A 10,892-nucleotide genomic window follows, 5' to 3' on the forward strand; every position below is an offset into this window, starting at 1 on the left:
AGCGTCAGACGGAACAGACACCCTGTGAGGTAGGTGGGGCTGAGAGAGCTCTGTTGAGAACTGCCCTTTCAAGGACAGCTCTTGTCAGAACTATGGCTTGCCCAAGGTCATCCAGCAGCTGCAAATGGAGGAGTGGGGAATCAAACCTGGTTCTCCCAGATTAGAGTCTGTGCAATTACTACACCAAACTGGCTCTCACTATGACAAATCTCTTTTTGAATACCTCTACCACTTAAGCTGTGATAATTGCTACTAATTAGGAATATTCCTAACTAGGGTAGCCAGCCAGGCCCCTTCGTCTGGCCAATGGGAGGATCTGGGGGGGGCATTCCAGGAGCGGGTGGGGACGTTCCTGACACATTGACATCCCCAGAAGTGATGTCACCATGTCGGTGACATTGGAGGAAACACTCTGGTTTTTGGGCAAAACTCTACGATAAAACCAGGGTCGAACCATAGAGTTTTGGCCAAGAACCAGAGCATTGGCACGCGATGTCCCCAACACAATGGCATCACTTCTGTATGATGTCAGTGTGTCAGGGACGTCATATGGTGATGTTGCTGTTTGGGAGTGGGGTTTTCCGCCTGGACCTGGGGTCTGGCAACTCCGTCACCCCCAAAAGAGGGCATTTTAATCACTTTTTAAAAAGAGCCCAAAAGGGGATTGACACCAAAAAAAGAGGTAATATCCTCTAGAAAGAGGACTTCTGGTAAGCCTACTGTTTGGTTAGAGTTCACAGAAACCAAAACAAATGGGAGCGAGAGAGACTTGGCAATATGTAACTGAGAGGGATGTTTACCAGTCAGCAGAATTACACAAACTCCAAAGAATTACACTGAAAGGTCTGTTTTTCCAAAGCATTTTCCCCAACTACATTGCAGTCTTGGGGAGGGCTTTGATTCCATAGAAGTGATGGAACTGGTTTGTACTGTTCTCTAGTGCTGCACTTGCTCGACTCTGGGGCTAATCTTTTGCTTCAGCAGTCTTGGGAACCCTGTTGCATTGAATTCCGTGATGGAAAGAAGGTTGTTTATAATTAAAATAAATTTGCTGCCAGAAAACGTCTGCCAAAGGTTGTTCTGATCACCAAACAGGAAGTAAAGGTATCCCCACTGAAGAAGTACTTCCTGTTGCAGTCATCCCGTGGCCAACGGCAGGGAATGGGGGGGGGGGGGGGGGGGGCCGGGATATAGGCTGGGAAACTCCTGGAGATTTGGGGGTGGAGCCTGGGGGAGGACAGGGACTTCAGAGGGATATAATGCCACAGAGTCCACCCTCCAAAGCATCCGTTTACTCTACGGGAACTGATCTCTGTAGTCTGGAGATGAGCTGTTAACTCTGGGCGATCCCCTGGCCTCACCTGGAGGCTGACCTCCCTAGTTGCAGGCCCCCTCAACCTACTGTTGCTGTTTGGCCTGACAATTGTACTGTTTCCCTCGTTATTATTCCAAACGCCCTGACAGGAAAGAGAAATAAACACTAAGATGGGAAGTTGTGCGAGCAATCCTAAGAAGTAGTCCCCATTTTATTCAGTGGGTCTTACTCCCAGGAAAGCGTCCTCGATTGCAGCCTCCGCCGTTTACCTTTGGTGAAGAAGGGCCGGATTTCTTTCCAAAGAGCCGGGTTGTTGTTAAAGATGATGCCGTTTTCATGCATGCCGATGCACTTCAGTCCCAACTTGCTCCCAAATCTGGAGATGTAGTGTCCGTGTTTCATTACGTGGAACATGCTTGAAGATCTAGGGAGTGGGAGGAAAGGACACGGAATTACTGGCTTGCTTTGGGCTCAGCCAGCCTCTGCCTTCATTGACACATTCCACCCTGCCCAGAGCTGGTGTCAACATACCCGGAGGGAGGGGAAATTGCCTGGACCCAGGGCATTCGACGGGGCCCGCTGCAGCTGACGCACCTGCCCATGTGCCGCCCCTGCTGCCCACCTGTCTGACCTTCCCCTGCCCACCTGCTGGCCAGCACTCTGCAATCCGTGCTCCCAGCTGTATGCACTGGCCAGTGCCCACCATTGTCATTGTCAGGGCATGCGAGTGGTGCAGGCAGCTGTGAGCTTGGGCAGGGAGAGAGCTTGCGAGGAGGTGGGGAAAGGATGCGCAGTCGCATGGATCAGTAGTGGGGAAGGGAGGCAGGAATGGGTGTGTGATGATTTCAAGTTATATGTGTGTGTTTCTTTAAATGGTTGGTAAGTGTCAGTAGAACAAGGGGGGGTGAAAGAGGGAGATAGGGTTCCCAACCCCCCCCCCGGGGGGCGGAATTCCCCCCAGTTTCGAGCCCCGATTCCCGCTCCCGCGGAATCGGGGCCCGGGGGAAACCCCACCCCCGCGTGTGCGTCACCCGGAAGTGATGTCGCACGCTGGGGGCGTTTTCCCCTCAAATGGCGTGGCCCCGCCCCCAGCGTGTGACGTCACTTCCGGGTGACACACACGCGGCGCGCGCGCATGAAGAGGACGCCATCCGGGAGCCCACCGCTCTCGGACAATTTGGACTTGGCAACCCTAGAGGGAGATGAGTGAGTGAGGTGATTGGTTGGTGACTGAGAGTGTGTGGGCGGAGCTAGGAGGCGTGTGTGGAGAGAGAGAAGGCAGGGGTTCAGTCTGAAGTTTGAAGTCTGAAGTTTGACGTGTGAAGTCAGTAGTGTTGGAAATGTATGCGTTTACAAGGTCTGACCATCCAGTCATTATAGGGTTAACTTGTTTACCTGGTATTGCTATTGTTTAGACTGACCTGGAAAGGAAACCTGGTGCAGAGCCAATGGGGAATTAGCCTGGGAAAAGGTGTGATACAGATTGGTTGTTTGTTTTCAGGTGACTTCCTTTCTAGGGATCGAGAAGAAGGACAGATTCTCCATTATCTGTGTCTTAGTGTGTGACTATGTTTTGAGAAGTAATCAGTAGAAAATGTAGCTGTTAGATGTTCTGTTATTTTTTAGGTTCCCTGTATACCTTTTACCCTTAGAAATAAAGGTTTTTTAAAAGCAAAGAAATCTCTTCTTTCCAATAGAGCAAGATCTATTGATACTCTGAGTAATTTAAATACTTTTGACTATTTTACAACAAGTAGCTGCCAATTGTGGTCACTCTACACAGAGAGTCTGAGAAGCAGTCTTCTAACTAGAATCATATAGAAGTGCTGTGAAAAGCGTTAAGATTCTAAAGAGGAAGAAAATCTATTTAGGGGGGCATATTAGTAAAAATCTAATGTAGTCAGAGTATTTTAAGAGTGTGAGGGGGAAAGCTGACAGAGACCTGAGTAAAAAGTGAAAGATTTTACTAAGCAACTTAACAAAACATCTTGTAACCAATATGCTTCTTTTACCAATAAAGTTTTATCTTGTTTATTGTTAACCCAGAGTCTTATCCTCAGAACCACATAGCCCAACGAAGGAGCCTTAGAGCTTGGACACAATACTGTGGGAAAGTTTAATTAAAGACTGGAATTAAATTCCTGGTGGCAGCAATAGATACTTTGAGGGAGAGAAAGAAACAACAAGGAATTTAAAGTCACACAAATTAAAAGGGGAGAGGTATCGTCACAGGGGGTCACAGTGGTAGACAGGGAAGGAGATACATGGATGCTCTCTGCCTAGGGCCCTGCGACATCTGGAATTGGCCCCGGCTCTGCCAAAAGTAGGGTTGCTGACCCCACAGGTGGGGCCTGGAGATCTCCTGGGATTACAACCAGTCTCCAGATGACAAAGATCAGTTCCTCTGCGGGAAACGGCTGCTTTGGAGGGTGGACTCTGTGTCGTTATACTCTGCTGAGGCTCCTCCCACTACCCTCCCCAAACTCCACCCCCTCAGATTTCTAGGGATTTTCCCACCTGGAGCTGGCAACCCTAGCCAAAAGGGTACAATTTAACCTTAGTTCTCTAAAAAATGGCAGCAGAAGACATAAAGAAATCTACAGCATGATGTAGATGGTTGTTTTTTTGTTACTCTATCAGCAGTAGGGTCTGTCCTACTCTGCCCTGGTGGGTCACTTTATGGAGGGCCATAGCTCAGTGCATATGCTTTGTATTTAGAAGGGGCTCCGGTTCGGTCCTCAGTACATCTGGTTAAAAGGATCTTCTGGGCAAGCCCTCAGCTTCAGACCCTTTAAAGCGGCTGCTGGCCAGAGCGGACAGCACCAGGGGTCCAACTGCACAAGACAGCTACATGCATTCAAAAGTCACACATTTTTGTAAATTTTGTATTTTGTTTGTGCTGATTTTTACAGGTGCATTCTAAGCTGCTTCAAATTAGTCCGGAGAAGTGGGATCTAAAATTTGAAACCAATCACACCCACCCTTCCCAGGACCATGTGGAGAAAATCGTGCAGGGCACATCTCACCAGATGACCCAATCAGGTCAGGCCCAAGGGCTTTTGGTGCCCAAGCTGAACTATGGCTTTGGTCCCCTCACCCCATTCAACAATGCATACCCAAACATCATGTAACAACAACCAGCTCATTCCCAGGGCTGCAATCCTACGCATGTTTACCTGGAAGTAATACCAACAGAACATGGTAGACATGTGTAGCAGCAACACTGGCTTGGCTCCTTCTCTGCCTTGCACCCTGGAGCCCTCGGGGTGGCCTGTGGCCCTCTAAATCTTTTGCTCCCCCCCCCCAGCTCTAGCGCCTTAAGCAATCCACCAAGGTTTGCCTAGAGGACAGGCTATGCACTGGATTGTGTGCAAACCAACTATTAATGTATACCGTGCAAAAGTATAGTGCGATGAGTGAAAACAGTCCCTATATACGGGGCATAATGCAGTAAGGTATGACCATTCAAATATACAATTTTTTTCCAATGCATAACACTGTGAGTTATGACAATAGGAAAAGCATAGCAATTGACAGTCTGCCGACTGCTTAAGACACTGTTTCAGTATCTTCTTCATGTATTTATTTATTTATATTTAAATTTATACCCCGCCCTACCCCGAAGGCTCAGGGCGGCTCGAAGGCTCAGAATAGTTCCTGTTATAGTCCCATTGCAGAATGGCCTAGAAAGTAGTAAATTGTCTATAAAAGACAAGTCAAACCATTTTCAAGTATAACGTATACTTTTCCTATTGTCATAACTGACTGTATTATGCGTTGACATTTTTTTGTATATTTGAATGGTCATACTTTCCTGTATTATGCACTGTATATAGGGACTGTTTTCACTCAACACACTCTACTTTTGCAGTGTATATACTAATATTTGGTTTGCACACAATCCAGTACATAGCCTTTTCTTTGGGGTTGTTTTTTTTTTTTTGGTGAGTATCTAGGGTTTGGGTTGCATGTGCCCTTGCGAGCCTGGAAGTCATGGTGACTTCTGGTGACCTCCAGTGGGGCTCGGACTTTTCAGAGAGGTGGCATTGTTATTGCCTGCCTCTGCATCCCAGCCCTGGTATTCCTTGGAGGTGTCCCTTCCAAGTACCTGCCAGGGTCAGCCCTGCTTAGCTTCCAAGATCTGACGAGATCAGGCTCGCCTGGGCTATGCAGGTCAGGGCCAGTGTTCCCTCTAACCAGAGTTAGTGTGAGCTAGCTCACAGTTTTCTAGCCTCCAGCTCACACATTTTTGTATTAGCTCAGGAGAGGTGGCTCCAGAGCAAACTAATTTATGCAGTAGCCAAATGGCTCGCTCACAACTTTCATGCCAGTAGCTCACAAAGTAGAACTTTTGCTCACAAGACTCCACAGCTTAGAGGGAACATTGCAAGTTGCCGCACCGCTTCTTTGCCACGCTCCAGCATCGCCGTGTGATTGCCAGCTAACAGCCAAAGGGTGAAGCCTTGGGGGACCGTGTGATCGGGCTACCGTGCTTTATTTTGCTCCGGGACGAACAGCCACGCCTCTCCCCCGCGTTATCTGGCCCGTGTGACCGGGGCCAAAGTTTAATTCTGGGTATAAGCTTTCGTGTCCATGCACACTTCTTCAGATACATTCAGGTGGGTCGCCATGTTGGTCTGAAGCAACAGAACAAAATTTGAGTCCAGTGGCACTTTTAAGTCCAACAGAGTTTTATTGAAGGTATAAGCTTTTGTGTGCAAGCATCTCATGAAGTGTTGCATGCATGCGAAATCTTATACCCAGAATCAAACTTTGTTGGTCTTAAAGGTGCCACCGGACTCAAACTGTGTTCTGCTGTTCAGACCAACATGGCTACCCACCTGAATCTTTGTTCTGCTGTTATACTAGTTTAGATTACTCTGAATTTCCTTTAGAGGGAGCTAGAAGCTTAAAGATGTCACAGTGAGCACAGCAATGGCACAGTACAGGAACAATCAGGCAGGATGTGCTTGCATTCCTGTTGTGGGCTGCTTGTATGTTTCACTTGCATTTTCCTTTGGGAGGCATTTGGCTCCCTTAACATTCAGAGGACACCACAATTAGCATGTCAATGAGATTATTGCTGTGATGTTGAACTAAGTCCTACTCAGCTTAGAAAGACCAGCTCCTTTTGGTTAAGAATTGGCAATTTCTACTTGTCCCACAGTATAAAAACAGAAGAGGCTCGATGCTGTGCATCAGAGACCCATTTAATCCAGCATCTTGTTGGATTACCAGTCAGATACCTTGGAAGGTCCACAGCAGGGGCTCAGTGGCCAAAGCCGCCTGCTGCTGCCACAAGCAATGGGCATTCAAAGGTGTACTGCTTCTGAACATGGAGGTTCCATTTAACCATTGTGATAAATAATCTTTTTATGGAGGTAACCTCCATGAATTTGTCTAATCCTTTAAAAAAAAACCAACTAACTAGTTACTGTTGCTACAGCTGGAAGGGTCAGGTAGCAGGTGATGGAAAGTACCTCTCCTGAGTCTCTGAATAGCTGATACAAGTCTGAATAGATGTCACTGTCTGACTCTGGTACACCAAGGGCTTGACCCAGTGCCACGACGGTTTGCGTAACTTGCCCTGAAGTCTGGGTCTGATGACGGCACCATTGGCTGCCAATGGAATGACATCAGCACAGTGCTTGGAAGAGAAGCTCCAAGAGGGGGGCCTTGGCGCTCAGTGACCGAGCATCAGCAGGTCCCAGGCTCAATCTCTGGCATGTCCAGTGAAAAGGCTCAGGGAGGAGGTGATGGGAAAGGCCTTAGCCTGCAACCTGGAGAGCCATTGCCAGTCACATGAACACAGGAGCTGCCTGATACTGAATCAGACCCTCAGCCCATCAAAGTCAGTATCATCTACTCAGACTGGCAGCAACTCTCCAAGGTCTTGGGAAGAGGTCTTCCCCATCACCTCCTACCTGAGCCTTTCAACTGGGAATGTTGGGGATTGAACCTGGGACCTTCTGCATGCCAAGCAGAGGCTCTGCCAGTGATGGACCAAGGATCTGATTTGGTGTAAATTCCTGGAATTTTTGGGGGGTGGAGCCTGGGGAGGTCGGGGTTTGGAGAGAGGAGGGACCTCAGCAGGGTACCATGCCACAGAGTCCACCCTCCAAAGCAGCCATTTCCTCCAGGGGAACTGATCCCTGTGGTCTGGAGATCAGTTGTGATTCCAGGAGATCTCCAGTCCCCACCTGAGGGCTGGCAACCCAACACAGGCAGCTGTGAGCGTGGGCAGTGGGAAGGCTTGCAAGGTCGTGAGGAGAGAGGCACGAATGGCCGTCCTGGCGGCAAGCAGAGGAGGGGAGGGGGGGGACACATGGGTGTTCTGTGCACGGGCACCTTCCCCACAATCCGGACCCAGCCCTGCCCCCTCCCACAGTATTTCCCTAGTTGCACAATTCAAAGATTTACTTGCTAATAATGAGGGTCTCTTCTCCGTTGATCCAGACTCGCATGAATTCACCGTACATCCCGTTGTAGTAGTTGCAGGCACTCCCCACGCCCATCCAAAGAAACCTCCAGTGCGATAGAAGCGGGCCAATGCCCATACAATAGCCAGGCCCTAAAGGGGGAGGGTGGAGGGAAGTAGGATTGATTAGTATTGGCAGGCAAGGAACAGGCAGAGAAGTCTCTGAATATACAAAGTGCTTTGCCACCCTAGGAGTAGAGGGAAGGGCTGTGGCTCAGTGGCAGAGCATCTGCTTGGCATGCATTGCATGCAGAAGGTCCCAGGTTCAATCCCCGGCATTTCCAGTTAAAAAAGGGACCAGGCAGTAGGTGATGGGAAAGGAGTCCCTGGAGAGCCGCTGCCAGTCTGAGTGGACAATATTGATCTCGATGGACCACTGGTCTGATTCAGTATAAGACAGACTCATGTGTGTCATGAGGGGTTTTAGCTGAAGGTTCCCCCCCATTAAGTTTACAAGGGAAAATCTGGATTTGCTTGCATCTGAATTGTTATTTTTTTCCTACCCCCCTGTTGTGGACTCTGGTGTTTGTTTGAGAGCCAGTTTGGTGTAGTGGTTAAATGTGTGGACTCTAATCTGGGAGAACTGGGTTTGATTCCCCACTTCTCCACTTGCACCTGGCTGGATGACCTTGGGCAAGCTGTAATTCTGATAAGAGCTGTTCTTGAAAAAAGAGCAGTTTCTGTCAGAGCTCTCTCAGCCCCACCTACCTCACAGGGTGTCTGTTGTGGGGAGGGGAGGGGAAAGCCATTTGTAAGCCACTCTGAGACTCCCTTGGGTAGTGAAGGGCGGGGTATAGATCCAATCTCCTCCTCCTCCTCCTCCTTCTGTTCTGGAGGGTGGACTCTGTGGTATTATGTCCCTCTGAGGTTCCCCCCCCCAAATCCCACCATCCTAAAGACCCACCCTCAAATTTCCAGGAGTTTCCCAACTCAGAGTTGGCATCCCAGCTTTCTTGGTGTGTGCGGCAAATAAATAAATCATGCAGACCCCACCACCAGACCCAGCTGAGTTTGAACCTCTTTTTCTCACTGGCTTCTCCGCCCCGCCCCCTCCAGAAGTCCTGGAATACCCCCAGGTGTCCTTTGAATGAAATGACATTTTTCTTGGGCTGAAACTCTCGGCCTTGACCCCTTGACAGAATGCATCTCTAAGCGTCCGGCACATCTGAAATTAGTTCTGCTTGCAGCCAAAATAATGAGGTTAGGATGGGGGACCTGGTATATTTTGATCTTCTGTGCAAGGTGCATGGATTGTTTGAAGGTTCCAAGGTTCCAAGGTTTCAAAGAACAACAGGAGCTCACATCTGTCTCCAATACTGCCTTGAAGTGTAAAAGACTTCAACAGAATAGACATTAGCGAGATAAGCTTTTCTTGGATTACAGGGGGTAGGGGGCTTATTTTGACCTGCTTGCATTTGAGGAGATGTGTGAAACGGGGCCCTGAAATGTTTTTTTCCCAGGCATGGGAGGATTTAAATTGGAAAATTAATCATCTCAGCCATGTCTGGGAAGCAACCCGGCTTCTCCATGATTATGCAGCTGCTGCCATTGAGTTCTTTATGGATCACAGCCTGCGGGTTTGTTACCCAGGGTAACACACCCACAACTGTAGTGGCTAGGGTTACCAGTCTCCAGGTGGGGCCTGGAGATCTTCTGCTTTTACAACTGATCTCCAGCTGACAGAGATCAGCTCCCCTGGAGAAAATGGCTGCTTTGAAGGGTGGACTCTATGGCATTGTACCATGCGGAGGCCCCTCCCCCCCTCCCCCCCCCAAACCCCTTCCTTCCTCAGAACTCACCCCCAAAATCTCCGGGTATTTCCCAAGCCAGAGCTGGCAACCCTGGTAGTGGTTAAGATTCCAGGCCGGGCAGACCTGGGTTCAAATCCTCACTCAGTCATGCAGCTCATGGGGGTAACAGCCTTAGGCCAGTCACTTTCTTTCTAACCTAAACTACTTCACAGAGTTGTTGCGAGGATAAAATGAAAGGGAGAGCCCTGTATCCCACCTTGAGCTCTTGGGGGAAGGGCCGGAGAAAAAAACATGTAATCAGTGAGATGCAGGAAGTTCTTACGAGAGTAACAAACCAGGAAGTATAAAATAAGCTGTTAGAATCTGCAGTAGCTCGCAATGCTCCCTCTAAGCTGTGGAGTCTTGTGAGCAAAAATTCTACTTTGTGAGCTAGTGGCATTAAAGTTGGGAGCGCGCAATTTGGCTATTGCATAAATTAGTTTGCTCTGGAGCCCTCCTTCCTGAGCTAAGACAAAAACGTGTGAGCTGCAGGCTAAAAAACTGCAAGCTAGCTCACACTAACTCAGCTTAGAGGGAACACTGGCTCCAAGTAGCAGACGTTTATGCAATCACTTATATACTGATATCCCACTGCAATCCATATCCATTCTTATATTAGAAGCAGTACAAATTCATGTCCAAGCATAGCAAAACAAGATTTTAAACAGTACTAATGAAGGTAATGTTTAAAGAGCTACCTATCTGGTTTCATCTCACCTTTTCTCCAAAGAGCTTAGAATCACTGATACAGTTGTCCTCTGCCCTGGCAGTTTTGCCCTCACTACAACCCTGCGATTTTTAGTTAAGCTGAGAGGGAAGGTGACTGGCCCAAGGTCACTCGGCAAGCTTCTACGGCAGAGTATGGAATCGGAACTTGGCTCTAGGTTGCCAACTCTCTCCTGCTTTTACGACTGATTCCCAGGCAACCGGGATCCGTTCACCTGGAGAAAGTGGCCACTTTGGAAGGTGGACTCTACGGCATTAGAGCTTGTTGAAGTGCCTCCCCTCCCCAACCCTTTGTCCTTCTCAGGCCTCACCCCCAAAATCTCCAGGTCTTTCCCTGCCTGGAACTGGCAACCCTGCCTGGCTCTCCCAGCATCCTAATTGGTCACTGTAACCTGTATCTGAAGAAGGGAGCGTTGAGCCTCAAAAGCTTATGCCCTGAAGATGTTGTGGGTCTCTGCAGTGCTGCTGGACTCAAATCTAACCCTTCTAATCACTATGCTACAGATATTCTTTAGGGGAAAGGCCATTTCTCTGATGTGTGTCACGCACTGAGGGAAGGCAGGGTGCAGCAACAGGGCCGGGG

The 10,892-nt window shown here is 48.8% G+C and overlaps 1 protein-coding gene across 1 annotated transcript in view; it reads right to left on the reverse strand.

Annotated features, from left to right (window-relative positions):
• Positions 1-10,892, reverse strand: part of LOC107122388 (aromatase) — a 37,267-nt gene that overhangs the window by 25,719 nt on the left and 656 nt on the right. Inside the window, exons 2-3 of the mRNA XM_015425477.1 lie at positions 7,736-7,886; positions 1,585-1,739 (exon numbers count right to left, since the gene is read on the reverse strand). Of these exons, the coding sequence (XP_015280963.1) occupies positions 1,585-1,739; positions 7,736-7,886 (306 nt within the window). The remainder of the gene's footprint in view (positions 1-1,584; positions 1,740-7,735; positions 7,887-10,892) is intronic.

This window comes from Gekko japonicus, unplaced genomic scaffold (genome assembly GCF_001447785.1).
Source record: "Gekko japonicus isolate JY-2015 unplaced genomic scaffold, Gekko_japonicus_V1.1 scaffold462, whole genome shotgun sequence".
NCBI classification, from domain to species: Eukaryota; Metazoa; Chordata; class Lepidosauria; order Squamata; family Gekkonidae; genus Gekko; species Gekko japonicus.